At 38.7% G+C, this 22,242-nt stretch overlaps 3 protein-coding genes across 14 annotated transcripts in view; all 3 read left to right on the top strand.

Annotated features, from left to right (window-relative positions):
- Nucleotides 1-7,206, top strand: part of LOC146364684 (rap1 GTPase-activating protein 1-like) — a 42,838-nt gene extending 35,632 nt beyond the window's left edge. For 6 of the 12 annotated variants that reach the window (XM_084918338.1, XM_084918340.1, XM_084918342.1 and 3 more), the window contains 9 exons: nt 754-885; nt 2,532-2,609; nt 3,578-3,687; nt 3,798-3,920; nt 4,097-4,232; nt 4,367-4,478; nt 4,928-4,995; nt 5,218-5,265; nt 5,575-7,206. In XM_084918338.1, coding sequence (XP_084774464.1) covers nt 754-885; nt 2,532-2,609; nt 3,578-3,687; nt 3,798-3,920; nt 4,097-4,232; nt 4,367-4,478; nt 4,928-4,995; nt 5,218-5,226 — 768 coding nt within the window. In that variant the 3' untranslated portion in view covers nt 5,227-5,265; nt 5,575-7,206. The remainder of the gene's footprint in view (nt 1-753; nt 886-2,531; nt 2,610-3,577; nt 3,688-3,797; nt 3,921-4,096; nt 4,233-4,366; nt 4,479-4,927; nt 4,996-5,217; nt 5,266-5,574) is intronic. The other 6 variants (XM_084918337.1, XM_084918336.1, XM_084918341.1 and 3 more) reach the window with 6 other exon arrangements.
- Nucleotides 7,207-8,483: 1,277 nt separating this feature from the next.
- On the top strand, nt 8,484-12,903 carry aurkaip1 (aurora kinase A interacting protein 1). Its single transcript, XM_084917696.1, has 4 exons — nt 8,484-8,600; nt 11,737-11,842; nt 11,943-12,406; nt 12,617-12,903. Exons 2-4 carry the CDS (start codon nt 11,791-11,793, stop codon nt 12,731-12,733), a joined length of 633 nt encoding a protein of 210 aa, XP_084773822.1. The 5' UTR covers nt 8,484-8,600; nt 11,737-11,790; the 3' UTR covers nt 12,734-12,903.
- Nucleotides 12,904-13,008: 105 nt separating this feature from the next.
- On the top strand, nt 13,009-21,250 carry LOC146364682 (matrix remodeling-associated protein 8-like). Its single transcript, XM_084917695.1, has 10 exons — nt 13,009-13,600; nt 16,726-16,752; nt 16,859-17,170; nt 17,285-17,386; nt 17,488-17,949; nt 20,294-20,449; nt 20,596-20,626; nt 20,700-20,779; nt 20,869-20,922; nt 21,022-21,250. The coding sequence occupies exons 1-10, from the start codon at nt 13,585-13,587 to the stop codon at nt 21,045-21,047; spliced, it is 1,266 nt and encodes a 421-aa protein (XP_084773821.1). The 5' UTR covers nt 13,009-13,584; the 3' UTR covers nt 21,048-21,250.
- The last annotated feature ends 992 nt before the right edge of the window (nt 21,251-22,242 follow it).

Here is a 22,242-nt window from a genome sequence, read left to right as displayed (position 1 = left end):
TATTAAATTACATTTTATTATTAGCCTGTAAAGTGGCATCTCTAATTAGTATTCATCGTTACCTGTTGAGAGATGTTTTTTTTATGTGAACATGAGCGCGACTTCTCTCTGGCAGTATTTCTCTTCTGTTCTTGTCTATATGCAGACTGAGCTGTAGTAGCTTTTTCTTAATCTGTATCTGAATGAAGAGAAGCTCTGCTGCTCTGTCCTCCTGGAACATACCGTTCTCTGCTTCCCAGCTTTTCTTCTTCATGCTTTATAGTTGTTTTGTGATTCGCCACGTTTCAGTGCCACCGCTCACGTATCTATATGGTCCTATCATCTTCATGTGTCATAATTTGGGGAATGTGGATGGAACGGATAATTTCCTTTCATCATCAGACGCCTCTGCCTCTCCACATTATTTCATGTTCGTAAAAAGGTGCACTGGGCTTTAAACTTCTTCTGGCTCTGATTAGACTCAGTGTGGTCAGACATCTGTGAGCCACTTGGCCCTTCTACTTCCCACTCTCTTCTCTTATCACCTACCTAAATAAAAATGACTCATCTGAACCTCCTTCAGGCACTAAAGCATACTAGTGTTCTCTGTCGCTTTCTCGTCTGTTAGAATTAGAATCTGGCCAGTGCTCTCTGCCTGTAGTGGTCAGTGTTCAGGGACAGCCCCCAGGCTCCTCTTGGCCTGTTCAGTGATACCGAGGGGTCAGAGAGGTCAGCACCATCTGAATGTATCTCCTCCTCCTCGTCTCTCTGTAGAGGGTGATGCGCAGCAGAAGCCAGTCTATGGATGCCATGGGTCTTACTTTCAAGAAGCCGCACACAGTCTCCACTAGCCTGAGCGGCAACTTTAACCACAACCCCGCAGAGAGCCCTAAATTCCCAGGGATAGTAAGTACAGTCCCACTCCTCCAGTACTTATGGCGAGGTGAGCCTCGCTGCTTCTGCCTCCCCCTCTGCAGATCTAACAGAGTTCATACCCCCTTCTCTTTTACTTGCCTGCTGCACTAACTTCTCACAGCGAGAGAGAGACTGCACACTTGGACACGGGAAGCAATTATGCCTGAGTCTTAAACTTGACTGTCACTTTGCAAAGGTTGCACATTGTCTACCACTACCAAAACGGATTGACTTAACAGTCATGAAAGTGGATATGTTTAGGACACAAGCTGAATGGGTTAAAGCATTTTTTTTTTCTAATTGTGTTCACGTGATTTAAATGCCCATGCATCTGCATTGTTAATGAGCGATCACTTCATTTCTAACATGGGTTGGAGTTGTCTTTGTGTGATAGTGTGTATAATGTGTGGGTATGCTTACATTTTTTCTTTTAATAATCACGCAATGATTTTAAATTCATTTTTTGGGGAAATTGATATTTATGTCATCAAGAGGAAAAGTTGTAAATCTTTTCAGGTGTTTTTCAGTTTAAATAATTTATTCAGAAATACTGCTGTAACTAAACTTGTGCACATATATGCTGCATATATAAGACAGACACAGCCACCATGAGGTTGGTGCCCCTTTTTCTTAAAGCCTTGAGTTTTGTTTTTTTTTTTAACTGGATTTCATGAGCATGGACTAACTCCCATTATGAAACTGGGGGGCACTCAGTAGCTTGGCAATTATAAGATAAGCCCAATCTGAAAGGCCCACCCTGCTTTATACTTTTCCCAGAGAACCATGGGAGCTATAATTTGCAAAATAAACATAACTTTGTATTCAATAACACCTGAAAGCGATGATTAAAAACCTAACACAGAGCTCAAAAACTAACTCAGAACATGCTTAGTGGGTACATGGAGGGAGTCGAGGATTGTTTTCTTGTACACTTTGATGAAAGTGAACTTCTTTTTGTAATCAAAAAGCCTTGAAAACTAGGTTTAGCTTTTGTATACAGTCTGTGTTTGGACATTTATTTTTCTTTTTTTCTCCCAGTTGAAAGTAAAATATGACTGTTACCTTAGTTACAGTTACAAGTTTTCCATCAGTAGTGACTACATATGGTGGCCTGTCTGTTATATGTAGGGTATATGTTGAGAGATACTGTGTATCTTATATAAACTGATTAAGTTAATTCTCTCTGTATTAGACATATTAGACTATTATATATTATCTTTCATCAATGAGTATGACTAACGAGCTTACTGTTTGTTCATAAGCCAGTCTTGATTTGATTCCTAATGTATAACATGCTGTGTGCCCTCCTCTGCTGAATTTACCTTCCTTTTCCTTTTTCAGACATACAGCTCACATAACTGGTGTATCATTCCTCTCTCCCATTCAGCTGCCTGTGTCGCACCCATGGAACCAAAATATCTCCCCCTGTATTCTCCAGCTAACACGCCTTTCATAGTTTGTTTGGACAACATGACTTACTGCATGATATCTCATATGTATTTGTATATATCTCATGTATTCTCTCCCCTCCTCCCCCCTTTTCCCCACCTCTCTTTGTTTTTTCATATGTCATCACCACTCTCTCTTCTGTCTCTTCTCTCTTATTCTGTCTCTTTCTTTCTCACTGTTTTTATCAGTCATTGCTTGTCCCAGGCAAAAGTCCGAGTAAATATGGACGTCGAGGCAGTGCCATAGGGATAGGAACAGTAGAAGAGGTTCATGTCTAATTCTAACTATTCTCCAACTACTTGCTTTCCGTCTTTGTTTCCTTTTCTTGTTTGCATGGCTCCTTTGCATCATAGCCAAACATGCTTCTCTGCACATTTCAGCTCCCTAATGTGTATTCCGTATATCAGAAACTGTGTGCTACAGACAGGATATATTATTTAAAAGGCATCATCATTTTAGTCTGTGAACATAGTCCTGCCCATTTTCCAGTGAATTAGTTGCTTTAGCAAGTCCAATCTTTTATATTTTCTAGACTAATATATGTATGAACTGTTAAGAGTATTTGCTTCTACTCTTATTTTCTTCTCTGCTTTACTGCAGTATGTGCACACCTGCTACAGTTTTACTCTATAGTTTCATTCCAGTGTGCTTAATTCTGTATTTGTTAAAAAATAAGGAATATTTATAATTTAATAAGCCCCTTACAGAGAAATTGTGAAAAACGCCCCCTGCACCCCCACTGCTCTTTGAAGCCACATTAAATAAAAGCCTCTTTTTTTTAAAGTTCTCATTTTGAGAGCATTAAAAGGGAGATTGAACGAACAAAGCAGATGCTGAGAAAGCATATTTAGTGTTAGGCTCTGGAGCTTTTAAACCCATCTTTCATCTCCCGCCTTAGTGTGCTCTGTTCTGGCTGAAAGACTGCCACCAGGGCTTGTCATTAAGCTGCTAAAAGCATATTTTAACATTTTTTTCATCATACTGACAGCTCGGAGGGAGCAGTGTTACTCTTCAGCCTGGTAATTCAGGATGATATGTTTTTGAAATTTTGCCAAAGTGTTCTCTATGATACAGTACACGACAAATGAATGGTTCAGTGGTCAAAGTAACCATTAGCTCTCCTCAGTTATAAATACCTAAAGTGATAAGCTCTTGAAATGAACCTATTTTATTATACAAGGTATTGGAAATATTTTGGCATTGTCCCTGAACGGTTTTCCTCTTTCCCTGTCAGTCTCTGATAATCCCAGGAAAAAGCCCAACCAGGAAAAAGTCTGGCCCTTTCAGCTCCCGGCGAAGCAGTGCCATCGGCATTGAAAACATTCAAGAAGTCCAGGAGAAGAGGTGGGAGAAGATTCCTGTGATCATTTACATAGCATATACCTGTAGACCATCTTCTACATAAAATAACTTTTTTTTTTTCTATTTTTCACACTATTTCTTTTACCTTGTAGCAGTAGAGATAACTCCCCAAACACTCAGAAGACACCTGACAGTGGCCACGCCTCTCAAGATCCCAAATCTGACAATTCATCCAATCAGAGCTCTCCTGAGGTGCTCACAACTACCAAGAACAGGTATATATAATAAACAGGCTCCTACCATATCCCCTGGACACTCACTGAAAATTTTAAATAGCATGTTTTGCCATTCCTGTATTTGTGTAACTGCTGGGTAATCCTCCCTTAGGTTAACATGTAGTATCACTATACATAAGATAAAATCAGGTTGGAGTTGTTAACCCAGGGTGTAGTTCTTATCTTGTTGGCAGGGCCGCATCCATCCCTGAGGCTCACGACCTTTCCCGCTCGTCCTCCAACGCCAGCAGCTTTGCTAGTGTGGTGGAGGAGAATGAGACAGAGGCAACAGAGGAATACGACACAGGCATGGTAAGCAGTGTATCCTGTATATGTACTACATGTAGAAACACAAATTATAAATTGTATTTAAGCTATCACATTTTTGTTTTTTCACTATAATCTACATAATCTGGTTTTCTTGGTCACCTTGCCATATTCTCCAGGAGAGTCTGTCATCTGCTGGAACACCACACAAGCGAGACTCCTTCCCCTACAACACTTGGCTGGAGGACAACAACAGTAACACTACTACCACCAGTCGTGGGAGCTCCCCAGGTGAGAGAGACAGAGAGCTTGGTGAACAAGGTGCAGCTTATTAAAAGTTTAAAGGGAAGGGTTAAAGTGAAGAAAGCCCATGGTTAAGCAATGCATAATTAATGCATTCAATTCATGACTTATTGTAATAACAAGCTAATAAATAATCATGTAGCTTTGTGATTGTAATGAGGATGTTAACATATAATAAAAAATAATATTTTTTACAAGTGTAATATATAATGAGAAATTGATATGCAGCTATCTTTTCAGAATATTAATTCGCAAGTATAGTCTTTCATCTAACCTCTTTAATGTGTAATAAAGTTGACTTTCTATTTCTTCTGCAAAACAAGTAAAAGCTTTCTTTTTTTTCAAAACATAAATGATTCATATTGTATCATTTAATATTTATATAACTGTCTATATCAGGTATGAGTCTTTTCACACATTGCTAACCTATCCTTCAGGGCCTGGTAAACCTGATCGAGCAAAGGGGATGAAACTGGAACGATCACACAATCAGCAGTCCTCATCAGTGAGTAATCAGCCAGCTCTATACTAAGATCTCGTGCTTTCATTTGTGTTCATTGCACTTTTTTCTTTTAATTTGCAGTCACAACAAATGTATACTCTTCTGTAAGACTGACCAATTCCTATAGACCAATACAGTCTCTGCTTTACTGTTCTGCAGTGCTGCACTAATTTCTGTGACTTGTTACTGATACCGTTCTTTTTATTTTCACTGCTCCGTGTGCAGAACTGTTAGCTCAACTCACCTGGTAGTGTCCTGGATCTCCATCTTCAGGTTGGAATTCCTCTCTGCACACTTATGGCTTTAATCCACAGGTTTACTATGCACAGATGGTTCCGAAACACAGTATCCACATGCACTAAACCAAAATGCTGCTTGGGAGCATTTGTTATACAACAGTCTTCTGTCTCAGTTTTATACATAATCCTCGTCAACAGTACTGAGGAATAAAAAAAAAAAAAAAAAGCAAATCTGTGTTATGGCAAAGCTGGATTTATTTTTAAATATCACTAATTATATGAATACTACACATTCTTATACTTGTATTAAAGTTTTGACCAGAATTTTCTTCTCTTCCAAAAGCATTCCCATAAGTCACAATCCTTCTGGGAGATGAGACAAGTGCAGGCATTCGCCATGACCAGTGATGAGAAGGAAAATGAGAAAGAAGATGAAAAAAAGAGAAAAAGCCTGGCCAGTCCGCTGCTCGGTGAGGCCAGAGTTCAGCATATCTAGAGAAACCTGGAGGACACTGGCGTGGATGATGCACAGAGGGGCTCAGCTTTTGCACAGTGTTCTTTCCTTCCACTCTGTTCTTTGCCTCTTTTTTAAAACCTGACCTTTGTTCCAAAATGCACAAATATAATTGTTTTATTTGTATGAGATATTACCTTGTCTGAGTTGTCTCGTTAAAGCCAAGGTGTGCTGGTTATACACGGTAAAGACAGTGCCATTGTGCTCTCTGTTGAGACTGAGTGAAGGACTGTTGATGCAACAAGTGAACTGCCTGGATGGTTTTACCAAATCAACCACGATATTGGCTTAATGAAGATTTCCAGTGTACGTGTTGTACAAAATATTTGGCATCAGATTTGAGTATTTTGTCACAAAATATCCAATGTGGTAAAAAGTTCTAACATTGCTGTTAATGTGATTATTTTCCGGGTAAAATACAAGTGTAACTGCAGCAAATAACTGTGTTCTTTGCTCCAGTGCCCACTGTTACCTACCAAACTTAACATCATAGTTTGTGGTAAAGATAGCATTGTATTGTAAATACCTTGAAATGGCCTTATAATTTAAACAATTTCCCTGGCCTTCAGTTTTTTTACCTCACTTTTTTTCACTCACGTGTTCTGCAGCCAATAACGGGAGAGCAGTATTAGATTAAATGTGAAACTAATACATTTAGAATAATTTTAAGCACACTAGTTTAAAAATTTGTGGCATAAATCTTTAAAATCTGCTAATGTATAAACATACTGTACCAATCAATGAGTGATTTAACTGATTTGTCTGTCTTAAATGTTGATATGGAGATAGCTCTCAACATTATGCTGTTTTTTTTCTCTCTCTAATGTACTTTTTTATTTATTGATTTGGTTCCTTTTAAAGTAGTATTTATGCTGTACCTCTATGGTGACTACAAAGACTACAAACAGCCAGTCATATGCTTGTACTGTCTGTGTTGTTTTGGTGTGAACTATATTGTTGTCATCTGTAAAGCTCTGTCTATTTCAGGGGTTGGGATTTCATTGAGTGCAGTAAATTTGCAATGCAGATATATAATGAAACAGTGAACCTTCATTTGCTTTTAAAGCAAGACAAAAACTCTAAATACCACTACTGATTTTGTAAATAGATGTTAAGTTTGAGGACTGTATGTGTAATGTATAGGCAGATAATTCAAAATAGGATTGACCAATTACTGCCAAGTTAATTTTTTTGCATTTTTTATTTTGTTTTTCCATAACCTCAAATTTTAAATATTTTGAGAGGATTTTATAAATTAAGATAATTTCAGAGACTGTTCTGTTAAAGGGAAATCTCACAGTACATCCAGCTGATCATTTCAGTTGCCTTATGTTGCACACTGATGGTGTAAGCATAGCTAGTGAAGCAAACAAGTTATGGGCAGCAGGATTTACAGTGAAATGAATGTTTTGTCCTTGATGTTATTTTTGGTTTTTGTAAATAAATACCCTGAGAACTTTACTATCTATTGCATATTTCTTTCCTTGTGTTGCATTACAACATTTAGTGAAAGCTCATTACTTAGCTGTAGCATCTTTCCATCCTTTTCTTCTCACACAAATACTATTTTTCTCAATGCCTGATAGTAGAAATCATATAGAGAAATGCCTTCATACTGTAGGTGTTCCATTTCCCACAAACTTAATGAAAGCTGAGCGAGAAACCCCCATGAATAAATGATTCGATGTGGCTGCCCACAAGCTTTCAAAACTAGAGCGATCTAAAAGTGGAGAATTCCCTGGTTATGCAACTGTGCCACATGGAGGAAAGACACATATTCAGATTTAATGAGTTAAAGGGAAATAAAACTGAGCCATAACCGAAACTAGTTTTCGAATTTCCCAACAATTGCAAGCCACATAAGTGCCGGCCACAGGAGTTTTAGAAATGTACATACTCGCAAGAGAAATAGGAAAATCCAAGTTTTGAACATGTTCAATGTTTCAGTTTTATATACTGATAATTGCCTGAAGATTCATCACATTAGTAGTAGCATAAAATACTAATTAGTTAATTTTTAAAAAAGCACGCTAATAAGTAAGGTTTACATTTTTTGCATAAACAATAGTAGTAACTTGCCTCTCTGTGAAGAGATACAAATTAAGACACCTGAGAGATGCACTGGATTTATCAGCCTACTACACCATATGTATAAGAATTTGAGCCCTTCTTGAACTAATCTTAAAAATAAATAAATACATATTAATATTAATATTACTCGTACCACTAATACTACTAATAAAATGATAAAAGTGATGAAACACTGTGGGGCATGACAATGCAAAGTGATAAAGAAATCCAGACCAGCAGACATTTCTATCCCTACTGAAAGAAACATTCACTCTGAATGTTATAGAAAAACTCTTCAAATATAAAGACCTTGAAATAGAAATTAAGAAAATGCCCGACAAGAAAATTACAAAAGTACCAGTGATGTTAAATTCTCTTTGTTTGGTCAAGGAAGGTATGAAAAAATTACACCAACAAAATCCCTGGTAATATCAGGATAAAAGACCTCCAGCTCCTCCTCTACTTTATCCATCGAGTGAACTGTCGTACTCCCATGGTCCTGGGTTTTAAGGGATAAATTTGTAATACTACTGCTACTACTACCACTACTACTACTGATAACAACAACAACAACAACAACAAGAAGAAGAAGAAGAAGAAGAAGAAGAAGAAGAAGAAGAATGGACATTTTGTTTCAAAGCAAAGCCTTAAGGAATAAAAATCTACTCGGCGGAACCTTTCTCAGCACGGAGAAAGCGGAAGCGACTTAAATGTGTGTCGCACGGAGCGGAAGTGGTTAGTTGAAGTCACATTGAAGACGGAACCTCGGATCATAGTAATACTAGGTAACCCAACTCTTTCTTGAATTAAACGAGGTTGTTATAAACATGCCACCAAGTAGTTAAAGGCAGAAAAATTCTATCCTTAGCTTTTAATATTTGAGCGTTTTGGCGGCTTTCTCGTCCAAAGTGGAGCTGCTGGTTGTTTAGCCATGATGAGCCAGTTGGCAATTACATAATTCTTTAATTTCCTTCGGTCTCTGTTATTTCATTTATTTATTTATTTATTTACTGTCTTACCGTTTGGACTTTTTATTTTCATTTTTAAATCACCCGCTGTTGGGCGCCTGATTATCCGCTGATTTAAACCTGGAGGGAGGTTGGCATCCACTATTTCTGGGTTTTGATAACAGTCATTATATAAGCCTTTCACAGTGTCCCAGCACTTAGGGTAACTCTTAAAGTAGAGATGGCTAAAGGCAGCTTTCACGCAGCTTTACTAGCCTAAACAATAATTACTGGAAACCTAATTTGCTACAGTGGAAACCAGTGAGACCTACAGGTTAAGAACCTGAGAACAGCCAGTTGCCAGCTCAAGGGTCAAAATGTTTCACATTTTTGCAGTGAAATCCAATTCAAATTTTAACATCCGGTAACATATATTAAAAAGGTATTATTAATTATTTTTTTCTGCGTTATTTTATGCATGTGACGGCAAATAGTTATTTTACTGTATTTATGTGTGAGTGTAATGCCAGAGGGAAAGTAAATTTGTTTTGTTAGTTCCATGTATGAACTTAATAGATAAAGTGATTCTGAAGTGCTTTTACCTAATATTTCTATGGTTGGAGAACTAAAACAAATGTTTGTTGTTGTTGTTGTTGTTTGTTTGTTTGTTTTTATCTCTGGAACAAGTCACAAAATTAGTAAACAAGAAAAGGGCCAGAAAATAGTTGGCATTACTCTCAGCATTCTTTCATAAACATGTCTTAAATGAGCATAAATCAGCTACTCTGCAACTAGAATAACATAATATTCATCTGCAGCAATTTGAATAATAGTGGATCCCTTTATTTGTCTGTCATTTAGAATACACTCCCAACAAATTCATGGACCTATTTTCTATGAAATTTGATATTTTTTTCTGGTTTATCATAAATAAGTTTTAGACGGCTTGGTTGGACAAGACAGTATACATAAAGTTAAATGTTGTTGGGGTTTTTTTTGTGGGGCTCTCAGGTGCCTCTTTCAGTCTTCATCAGCAGCGAGTTTTGCTGAAAACTCGGGAACCTAAAGTCTCGGTCAGATGAACGTAGACTTCATTCAGCAACCCGCAATCTTTGCAGATGGCAAGAAACCGCCAAACGGCTGAAATGACAAATTTTCACTGGGTGGCTGGCACATGGATAAGTGACCAGTAGTTGCACTGTTACCAGGGGGTCACAGTCTAGTCTCTAGGCATGTGTGACTGGTGCTTTAGTGAACCCTGTTTTATAGACTAAATAGTAGGGCAGGGCGATATGGTCAAAAATATATATCACGATATATATTTGAAAATTTGCAATAACGATATAACTGACTATATAATTTCTGCGAGACAAAATACAACTCCACAACTTTACTAGCGCAAAAAACCCTGATCCATTCATTTTACTTAAACAAGTAGCTGTTTTTATATGCATTAAAGCTATATAAACATTTAACAGTGCAAATGCAAATTCCTTGCTGAAAGTTTAACCAAAAGGCATTTCCAGTAGAAATGGGCTGACATATCCTGAGCATAACCATGTATAATATCCACTGAAGTTAAAAAGAGGCGCTTTGCAACATTATACTGCAGTGTGCCAAATAAAAAGGTCAAATACGTATTTCTCGGACCATAAGGTGCACGGGATTATAAGGCACATTAAGCGAAACAAAGCAGTCAGATAAATCAAACTTTATTCAACTCATTCTTCTTGCTTCTTCCACTTCTGTACCATTGATTCATTAATGCTGTATTCTATCACAGCTGCTCTATTCACATGTTGTTGCAGTATATTAATGACTAACCTTCTATTGTGGATGGATTATCTCAGTTGTTCTCCTGACTGAAGTTTGGTCCGTTTACAGCATCCTGCCATGCGATTACATTTGTCTCTAACCATCAGGAATCTTCACATTAACTTTTATCGGGTGGAAAAGTGTTAGCGTTCATCCTCGAGCTTCACTGTTTATGTTATGCCAGGGGTAGGCAACTCCAGGCCTCGAGTGCCGGTGTCCTGCAGGTTTTAGATCCCACCCTGGGTTGACACACCTGAATCAAATGATTAGTTCATTACCAGGCCTCTGGAGAACTTCAAGAAATGCTGAGGAGTCATTTATCCCTTTAAATCAGCTGTGATGGATCATGGACACATCTAAAACCTCCAGGACACCGGCACTCGAGGCCTGGAGTTGCCTGCCCCTGTGTTATGCTAACACAGCTGTGTCGCTAGCGATCACGTAGCACATCATTATATACCAGCTAGCCCAACTTCAGTAACCCTACAAACGTCACTGCTGTTTAGTTTTGTGTCCTCATTTATGTTGGAAGTGATAGCAGAGCTGTACGTTTGAATTTTTTCAGAAATCTCTCAGTCAGAACATGCTATATCATGTTTAGGTGGAAGCTAGCGAGCTAACTTCTGGCTAACGCTGATCATTTTATTAAAGATGAAAGAATTTAGACAGTTTTTAACTCTCAGTGATGCCGCAGTGTTCGTTTGACTTTGGGACCTGAAGCAGACGGAGTTTTGGACCCAGTTTTGGATCACTCTGCAAGGCTCCTGACTACGGCAGCCGTAATGCTCCGGCAATCCATCAAGCGGTGGGCTTACCAAAGCCATACTAAAACATTTTTTGATAGATTTCTGTGCGCCATGTACCACATAAAATCGGTTCGAGGTCAGTAAGCACAACCAGAATTCATACATAAGGCACACTGTTGATTTTTGATCAAATTAAAGGATTTTAAGTGTGCCTTATAGTGTGTAAAATAGTCATACAGAAGAAAAGAATATATCGCGATATATATCGTTACTGCGCCTGCTTCAAATTATACCGTGACATGGATTTTAGGCCATATCATCCAGCCCTAGTCTGAAGTTACTGTTACATTACTAGTTTGATTACTGTGACAGAGCAGAGTAAGACCATACTTTGTCCTTTTTTATTGCCACAGGACCAGGGACCAGTGAGCTCATTCCTGATGACCTTGTTTGGATAACCACTGACAATGTTTGCCTCAAAGATCATCCCTCGTCTCAGCCTATTACGCAAAGCAACTTGTAAGTAAGAACAAATAGCCAAATATCTGTCTGCCTACATTCAATACTATGTTTTCTATTTCATTAAAATCAGACTTTTTTTCTTCCCCTTAATGACAAGGTGCACTTCAAGCTCATGGAGAAACTTTGAATGGATGTCTACAACCAGCTGCTTCTGCTTACTGCTCTTCACGTCATCAAAAACTGAGAAACTACTCAACAGCGGCAGACAACAGGTCTCCTCCGCGATGGGTCCAGCTTGAGCCGGAGCTGGAGGAGGCTCTCATACCACGTAAACTGTCAGTAAGTCCCCTGGAGAGCTGGCTCTCACTACGCTACTCCCTCCCTCCGCTGCTGGAGTCCACTCAGCCACAGGAGGATGTAGAGCTGCTGGAGGAGAAGGTGCTGCCGCCAATCTCCGTCCCTGTTTTGGAAGACGGGGAGGGTACAGTAACACCACTCAGATGTAAGAATGTTCTAGAGATACGGCGGCGGAAGATGAACCGACATAAATACAAGAAGCTGCAAAAACGGACTAAGTTCTTGAGAAAGAGGGTGCTGGAGGGCCGAGGAAAGAAGAAGCAGGTGGGACTTTTCTTTCACATCTATCAGACCATTTCTTTTTTTCCCCACTATGATGTCTTGAAGTTTGATAATGAAACGGTAATGATAAAAAAATGCAATCATTGTTTTATTCCTTCCAATTCATCATTGTGTGTCTGATGTGCACTAGTTACAGTTTTCCAAAGCTAGATGAATATAAAACAGCCAGCTTTGTGTCTTTATCATATACAGAAACGCTTTGAGGAGGATCTGAAGAAGATTTGGATGCGAGCTGGACTGAAGAAGGCTCCAGAGGGATGGAGCACACCTAAGATCTTCATTAAACAGCATGGAAACAGAAGGAACTGAAAAATTCTGATTAAAGTCTGCGTCCCAACGTTTACCCTGGATGACTCTCCACACTTCACACTGTTCTAACAATCAACCTGCTGTGTGTGCTTTTCACTTTAATTAAAGCATATTTGAGTGATGAGCTAAATAATGGTGTAGATAGTCTAATAAAGAACTCCCTCTGTGAAGCTCAAGGTGTGATGTCTGAATTTCTATTTTTGTTTTTTTTCACCTCCAGGCTGACTTTCAGTGTCAGCTACTTCAGCTATTGTTCTTTTTCTTGTTGTACTGTAGATGGCAGTATAGTGCAAATAATGCTAACTGAAGTTTATGCTGCAAATAACTCACAAAGGAAGAAAGTGGTGTGGAAGTTTCCAACATTAAAAAAACTCTTCATGTGGGACACGTGGAACAAAATAAAATGCCAACGTAACCACATACATTGCAGCTATCACTTAATATTTAATTTAAAAGCTGCAAATCATCTGTTTCATTATAAGATGATTTTCTAGCAGCTGTCAGTCGCATTAAAATAATTTTGGGATTGTTGGAAAGTATTTAGTTTAACGGAGATTTGTGTTTTTGGGGTGCAGTTATCCGAAATGCTGTTAAGATACCAGTGTTCTATAACAAAATGCAATTGTGCAATTTAGTGCGGATATTTGTGAAGTGTTTAGCACCAAACTATTGCAGTGTTGGATTTCATTGGCTAGCGGAGGGTGGGACTTGTGTAGACTCAGTCTGCATGAACACAACAAAGTCCTGCTGCTGCTGGGTGAACTTCAGGCGCTCCTTTATCAGTTCTTGCACTCACCTCCTCTGACGGGCTTTTAACATCTGACAGTTTTGATAAATAGTTCCTCCTCGACATGGCTCTCTTTCAGAGTAAGTGAAGTCCTCTTAAGTCGTCTCACTTTTAAAAGAAAAAAAAGACGCTTGCTAAATTTTTCTTTGTGCCATAATTGCATCCAGGTCAGTCGGTAACAAAAGCAGACTCCTTTGCCAGGTTTGCTTTGCCTCAGCTAAATACTTTTCTGATCCTTTTCATTATTCTTCGCTCACAGAGTCTCTGTAAGCTATTATATGTAACTGTAAATATCTTGCATCTGTACTTTTCACTGCTTTTTGGGTTTTGTTTTTGCTGTACACGCATTTTTGCAAACTCAGTTAACCGATGCAAGATTATTGTAATGTGTTTTCACGCTTTGTATTGATAACCAATGATCTTCATCATTTTAACCTTTTTTATGTTATTTTTTACATTTAAAGCCCCTTGTAGGTATGAACATCTAATCTCAAACTACGGCCCTGTACACTTTCTAACTTTTTTGTTCAAAGTGATCTATTCAATAAAATAGATCAAATGCAATCAGACTGGCCCCGGCATGTTGATACAGTAGACAGGCCATAGTTTGTGACTCTGGGATTTTTTATGGCTTCAACCCAATGTGTTTCCAGTTAACTGCGGTCTGAGTGGAGGAGTCAGCACAATCCAGCAGCCAGTCATTATATGTGTCAGTAATGAGTGTTTCACCACGAGTGGGTCTTTTGGAGTCCGGACGGCGTGGAGGAGAGGGAGCAGGAGGGGGATCCAACCATCATAAACACAGTTTATGATGGTTGGATCCAACTTAATGAACGGCCACAAAACAACAGGGCATGGAAAAGATTAGAAGTGCTGTTTTGACTCAAACAAGTGTGTAAACATGTAGCTACTCATTCATGGCAGAAAATGACAAGGTCACGATAAGGTAGCATATTTATGCTCTGGAAAATCCTAGCAGGCAATCCCCTGAAATTTTGAGCTCAATTTGTCCTCCATAAGGTTAGAGAAGATGCCCACACACTGAGATGTTGCTGATGTTGCTTTGGCAGCTATGACATTTGGGCGCCATCAGATCATCTGAACATGATAAATGACCTCAAAATTACAGACGTCACCTAATTATTCCACGTGAAGATGAAACTCATGTAAATCTGCAGAAAGCAATCCATACACAAATAATCCAGCATGTTTACAGTGGTTTAGAATGTAATTACTGAACGTAATCAGTGCTAACATGCTGTTTCCACAGGACAGTCAATAAGCCCTCCAGGCCTCTGAATGTATCTGTGTATGTTTAGCTGAGTCTGCAGCTGCACAGATTTGTCTGATTTATTTTCAACCTGTGACTGGGCTGTGAGCAAACTTCACACTTGAACAACATCGGTGAATCACAGACTTTATGCTGAGTAAACTCATTCTTTATGTTTAAATCATACCTACAACGTTTTGCTATTTTACCTTCAGGTTGAGATTTTAATGAGTGATTCAACGTGTGTGAGTTTGGGGAGTAAAATGACAGCAGTGATTTTGCACTCTATTTGGCAAATGTCTGTTATTATCACTAGTAATTCAATAGCCCCTTGTTAAGTCTTACTGTTAAAACAGCCTCATGAGTCAACAGCCTGTGTGTGTCTGATGACAGACAATTAAAGGGGCTGAGACGCTTTGTTTTTACCATCTGCAGGAAAGTTTTTGCCCTACAGTAGAAAAGCCAGGAAAGTTTTCCAGGATGAGGTCTCCTCTCTGATGCCAGGGTGTGTGCTGAAGTCATTTTGTCCAGCTTGAAGTGTTATTGAGTTTACTGCATCGAAGAACAGTAGCAGAGGTATTCTCATAGTCTAATGGTGAAGATAGGCAACACAGCTAAAACTGCTAAACCAGTTACTGACTTGTGTTGTATGTCAAACCCTGCATTTAACCATGCATACAAAAAAACAATACAGTGCAATAATTGTTGCAAGTTTCCACTCATTACTTGCTCCTCTGGATAACATTCAGTAAATCTAAATACTTTACACAGTTTAAAAATGCTGCTAATGGTTACAGACTCGGTGGAACTCAAATGCAAGGCTTTTGACCAGAGCCAGTTCATACCAGTGTTATCTCACTAACACCGGCCAAAGTGTTATTCGTCACATTTTGAAAGTGCTTCGTGGTCTAATTTCTTGAGATATTTCTGACCTCTTAGTATAAGCATACCTTAAAATCCCCAGGCTGAGGTCTTGTAACTCTTCCTGAGGCCCAGTTTAAGACAAGAGGGGGCAGAGCTTCTACAGTTAGTGCCTCCGGCCTCTGAAATGACCTGCACAGAGGAAGTCAGTCATCTCATCTTAAAATGGAACCTAATGTTCTCTTACTTTTATCTTTTTTATCAATGTGATTTTAAAAGCTGATGAGCTCGTGACGATTTATTGATTTGCCACCGTACCTGCATGAAACATTTCAAAGCTTGAAAGAAGATTCACTGCATTACTGAAATAAATCTTGTCTCTATAGTTTATAATAACAAGTACCGGTATGGTGAAAACAAACAGGTGTTTGGTCTTGTTCCGAGACTTTTGACACTTGGGAGTTTGACTGGAGTGCGCTGAATAACAGCCTGGTTCTTCATCCCCTCAGGATCACGGCCTTGCGACAAGCCAGCAGCAGCCGAGATGAATAGGGGCTCTGTATGCTTTGACTGCATACATCTCTGCCCGCCTTTCAGTAAACAGACGGGAAATAGCACTGTGGGAAAAATGCATTAGAAATAGCAAATGTGCTGTCGGAAAATCCCTAGCGCGAGAAAACACAAACAGCGAAATGTATTTCCAGAGTGTGTTGTTGACATCTGGTGTGTTTGTCTACTTTTGTCTTCCTTTGCTGAACTTCTGTTTTAAAGCGTTCCCTTTTCACCGCGTGCTTGTTTCTTCAGTTTCACTCTATCTCTTTTAAATTGTCCTCTCACTGAACCCACATCTGCTCAGACTCTGAAAGTATTCAGTGTTGGGTCAGTACGAGATCAAAGCTAAACTCTCCAGGCACTTCAACCAATTTGTGGGTGGAAGCGCTTGAAGTGTTTCTCAAGAATTAATCAGTGGAAATATGTGGAGACAAATCTATATAACGCAGCATCAGCAGGCTGTGTGAATTAAAATCATCAGTAGGATAAAACTCTAATCATCTTGGATTTTGTTTTTTTCAGTTCTTGCTGTGCTCTTCCTGCCGGGAGGTAAGAGACTTTTTTTTTTTAGGCACAGCATATTATTTTGGATTATTTACATTTACATCTTTGTTGCACTGAATTTGTGACTACATGTGTTTATATTCTGTGTCAGCTTGGGGACAGAGCAGCAGCAGCAACAGGCTTGGTGTAGTGGTGGAGGCGAAGAACATCACTCTTCCCGCGGGATCTAAGGCCATCCTGCCCTGTCACAGCCCCCGCATGGTGTGGATCCGAGACAGACTGAAGGACCGTCAGAGGGTGGTGCACTGGGACTTGGTCCGCAGCAGCCCGGAAAATTCTGTGGAACGAGTCTTGGACATGTCACCTGGGGCCAACCAGAGGGTCTACAACGCCTTCAACAAGGGACGCGTTTTCATCCCAGACTCTGCTTTCAGTGATGGCAACTTCTCCCTTACTATCAACAGTGAGACTTTTCATTCTTTTTTGCAGTAGCACTATGAACGTTGTTCGTGCTGAGTTATAATTTTAATATAATTGAGTTAATTTTATTTTAATTATTTTATTTTATTTTTTTCAGACGTGGCAGCAACTGACAAAGGAGTTTATACTTGTAATTTACACCATCACTATTGTCAGATTCACCAGTCTATTCAAATCCAGGTTGACGTCACTAAGTCAGGTGAGGCTATCTGATCTAAAATACTATATTTGTTTCTTGAATTGTGATGCAGATGTATTTAATTACACCTAAAAATTTATTACACCTGAATGTGTTTCCAGCCCGTAAAGAGAAGCGGTACTGGGATGGAGAGAAGACTGTGTTTGTGGTCCTGTTGGGCAGCTCAGTGGTATTGCCTTGTGTGAACCGGCGCCCCCTGTGGCGAGAGGGTCTTCAGGAGGACCAGCAGCAGGTGGCCCACTGGGACTTCCAGCCTCCTGGAGTGCGTCCTGATAAGGCCGACCGACTGGTGGACCTGTATGCCTCCGGAGAGCGTAGGGATTACGGACCTCTCTTTGCCCAGAGCAAGATGAGCGTGGCAGAGGATGCTTTTACACTAGGAGACTTCTCACTGTTCATCTCCGACCTGAGGCCCGCTGATAAAGGCCTTTACTCCTGCCACCTGCACCATCACTACTGTGGTCTCCATGAGAGGCGCATCTTCAGACTAACTGTGGGACCTCCACTCCTGCCTGATTCCACTCCTGCACCCAGAATTTTCCAGAATGATGAACCAGATCCAAGTAAGTAACAAAAATCCTTAGAAATTTGTTTTCCCACAACATAGTCATGGTAAATGGTTTTTCCTGTATGTTTTTTTTTGGCTGAACTGTGCATGGAGAAATAAGACCGCTCCTGTTTTTTTTTGTTATATTTATAGGCATAGTTGGTCAGTTAAATCAGTTCTTCCTCCTGCCAACTTTCTCCTCAGTCCTCCCTGTTTTTGTGTTTGAGCTGAAGAGGGAGGAGCCAAGGAATGCAGGAGCTAGTTGAGAAAGAAAGAAAGAAAGAAAGAAATTCTTTCATATACTTGTTTATTTGGTTTTGCAGATTGGATAGAATAGAGATATCTATTTGCATCTTTTGCTTAAAAAGCTGTGTACAGTTTTAAATCGACTGTGATGGAAGTGCTCTCATTTTCCTCACAAACTGCTTCATTTAGAGCTTTTTTTAATTTGTTTATCTGGACATATTTTAGCTAGACTGAGCAGAGGAATGGTTTTCAACATCCAGTACTTTTTGGAGTGGATGGTCACATCCTGTGTTTTTGGTTTTTTGTTCCTCATTTTTCCAGAAGTCTAATCCAGGCATCTAGACCTGTTATACTGCTTCTCCACTTTTGTTTTGTTTTTTTTCCAGTCTCTCCTTCGTTTCTCTGGTAGAGGCATATTTATCAGCAGTTACAGGAAGTCTAGCCCATCTGTTCAACATCTGGGCTAGCTGCGACATGAAAGAGCAAAGTAAGGGGAGGGTATGAAAGTACGTGTTAGACTATAGATTCTCCTCCCCTTTAAAGAAATGACAGCCAATTTAAAATTTATGCTCGAAAGAAATGCATGTGTGATGCATTTTTTCCTGCCCACTTAGCTCTTATCTGCACCTCACTGAGCTTGTTAGACAAAAAAAAGAACTATTTCTATTCACCCACATTACATTACAAGCATCATGGGAACTTTTCACAGCTTTTCACTTTGTTGTCGTAGTTATTGATGACATGAAACAAAAATAAAAAGAAGTTATTCCTTGTAATCATGAGGGAAGCATTTTGTGAGCTGTCACCAGTTCAAGAGAAATATCAGCCTCTGAAAAGAAGATGATTCCTTTTATTTCATTGACTTGCAAATGATGTGTATCCCACCATTTGAAAAAAAAAAGCCATTAAAGCATACACACTTGATCTGTTAAGAAAATGGTAATAGACCACTGCTACAGCATGGCTGGAGCTCTCCTCTCAGCAGTTGTGCTGTAGAGACAATGACCTTGGGTATGTCTTTGCATTTTCATGCATATTAGGCACATTATGCAACGACAGCTTTACTTGCCATCAGTGTATACGTAGACCCCCTCAGAGGATGTTGGTAATTAAGTTAGAATAAATATTTTTTCTGTTGACTGGCTGGTTTTTAATGCATAACAACAGATAGACCATTGCATGTTTTCCTCATTAGTTCTTTGTTAGTTTAGACTGTTCTTTTGAGCTGCTAATGAAAGACTAGAGATTAAACAATTTTAGTATTTTCTGTGATTAAACTGCTTTTTAATTTATGACCAATTACTGGTGTATATTAGCAACACATCTATAAGCGTACTTTTTGCAGAAGTAGTCGTGATATAACACATTGTGGTTTGAAATAATGATTAAAGAAAATATAAACAGTTCTCTATTTGTTATGTTTTTGAAATTATGTTTAACTATGTAGATGTATAAATGTGGTGCATTGGGACAGTTCAGGTCACTGTGAAACCCTTTGCTGCCTGCCATGTTTAGAGCGGCCTGCCAGATGGTAGACTTCACTGCTAAACTCTGCTGAAGGTGTCACAGATTTATTTTCCATACATGCTCAAACCAGGCTTCTGTGTTTGTTAGAGCAATTTTAAAATGAAAAAGTAATTCAGACATGCAGACAGACCACATTACAGACTTTGTCTCCCTTCCCTCACACTTCTCCACTTTTCTGGTCAGCCTGTGTTTTTCTGGGGAGAAAAAAATAACAGCTGCATGACATCAGGTCTGGAAGTCATTACTGCCAAACAGCGTCTTGACATTTAACTCTCTGCTCTCCCTGCTCCGGTGTTTTGCTTTTGGGAACAAATGAAAAAGAGCCTCTGGAGGAATAAAAACCTCTACTTGCGTGGAACTACATTTCATTTTGATCCTTGTTTATTGCCATTAGTTTAATCCAATGCAGCAATACAATAAATTTCATTTAAGATATGAGCATGAAATCCCCGGGATACATTGCATTGTTTGGTTTTAGGGTTTATTGAGCTCACTCAATATTTATCATGTGTAATATTCAGTAATTCTTGGAGAGTTAATTAGGTTATTGAAGAAGGAGTTTTATTTTATTCCTGTTCTTTTCTCAGGCGAAGGGGTCGAGCCTCCACGTGTGGTTAATGTCTTTATCCCCGAGCATCGAAGTTATTTCATGCAACATTTGGGCTACTTCCTGGCGACATTCTTACTGTTGGGGTTTATCGTCATTGCTCTTATTATGCTGACTCGACGGCGCAAAAAGAGAGGTATTTTTTATTATAACATTCCTGCTTGGTTTTTACTTGTATATTGCAACCTGATTGTGTTTCTTAGCATCATAAAAAGCATATTTATCAGGCTTACATTTTGTTATTATTGTGTGCACTTGAGATTTTTTTTCTGTTTTTTACAGGGCTGGAGTATGAGCTGGGTCGATCCCAACGGTAATGCATTATCATGTGGTTAATGTTATGCTGCTTTAACTTCACATTAAATCTAACATTAAATTCTTCACAGGGGAACCGCAATCGCTGGAGGTGAAGTGGCTTTAGACTGCACAGAGCTGACTTGCTGTAACCAAGAGCCTTTGAATTCAGGTGCAGTAAACTTCACCCAAACGCATTAAATACGCACACTTCGCTTTCCATCCACAGCTCATTTTCTGTGTGTCTACTGTAATCGACAGAGTACAAAAACAACATAATGAAAGAGCGCGATATGGCTAAAGACTGCAATAAGGGTGAGCAGAAACTGTGTATTTCAGTGAGTAAACACAACAATTAGCATCTTTTCAGCAGATTTTGGTGTTACGATTTCCCTTTCTCACCTCCGCATGCAGAATTTGATGGGAAGATGTGGAAGTGAATGTGATATTTCTGAGACGCTGCTGGCAGGTCCAGGGCAAACACGGGAAGAAATACAGGACCATGGAGAAAAAGGAGAAAAACAGGAAACCCAGGAGAGGACAGGAGGAATGCTCCCTCTGCTGTAACCCTAGCACACGAAGCTTTTTCAGTAAAGGACATCATCTTTCTTTTTTTTCTTTTTTCTTTTTTTTACCCGATTTACCCGATTTAAAAAATAATACACACACACACACACACACACACACACACACACACACACACACACACACACATATATATGTATGTATATATATATATATATATATATATATATATATATATGTATGTATATGTATGTATATATATATATATATATATATATATATATATATATATATATATATGTATGTGTGTGTATATATATATATATGTATGTGTGTGTATATATATATATATGTATGTGTATATATATATATATATATATATATATATATATATATATATATATATATATATATATATATATATATTTTTTTTTTTTTTTTTTTTTTTTTTCCTTCTCACCAGCTGTTATAACTATATGGTTAAACTTATATTTGATCCTTCCTCTTTGCATTCAGTGTTTTGTTTATATTAAATACAAAGCATTTTCTTATATAATGTTTTTAAAATATGTTTTTTAACTAAATGCATGCTCTTTATTGAGGTATGTTTTATTATGTACTGCACATGCTTATGGAGCTGCAAGCTTATGGCTATTTTTAATTGTTGAAATCTGGATATTTCCTTTTCTTTTTTTGCATAAATTCTGCTGTAGTGTAAATCACATAAATCATAATGTTTCATAATTCAATTTACTGTATGTTGTAGACATTTTCAAATGTTGTTTGGAAACGAGTATGACATTATTCTAGCTACACAAAAACAGATCTCAACAGTGGTGACAAAGGGACTACCCTGTTTTGTGGATTTTGCTTACAGAAAGGCAGATTAAAATTCTCCTCCCCATAAGTTACCCAAACTGACATACTGTACAGTTACCTGGTTCACTGAAAATTTATCAGGTGAAAAGTAATGTTGTTACTTTTATGACAATGGACTATAGGCTCAGTCTGTGCAAACTCAGGAAAATTCTCGAACCATTCTTGTTTGCATCAAACAACAATAATGTACCCTGGTTTGTAAAACACTGAATTTTCTTGAATGAATCTTCT

This window comes from Perissodus microlepis, chromosome 20, assembly GCF_051167445.1.
Source record: "Perissodus microlepis isolate ML-2025 ecotype Zambia chromosome 20, ASM5116744v1, whole genome shotgun sequence".
Taxonomy (NCBI): domain Eukaryota; kingdom Metazoa; phylum Chordata; class Actinopteri; order Cichliformes; family Cichlidae; genus Perissodus; species Perissodus microlepis.
This window is presented reverse-complemented; position numbering and strand designations above follow the sequence as displayed.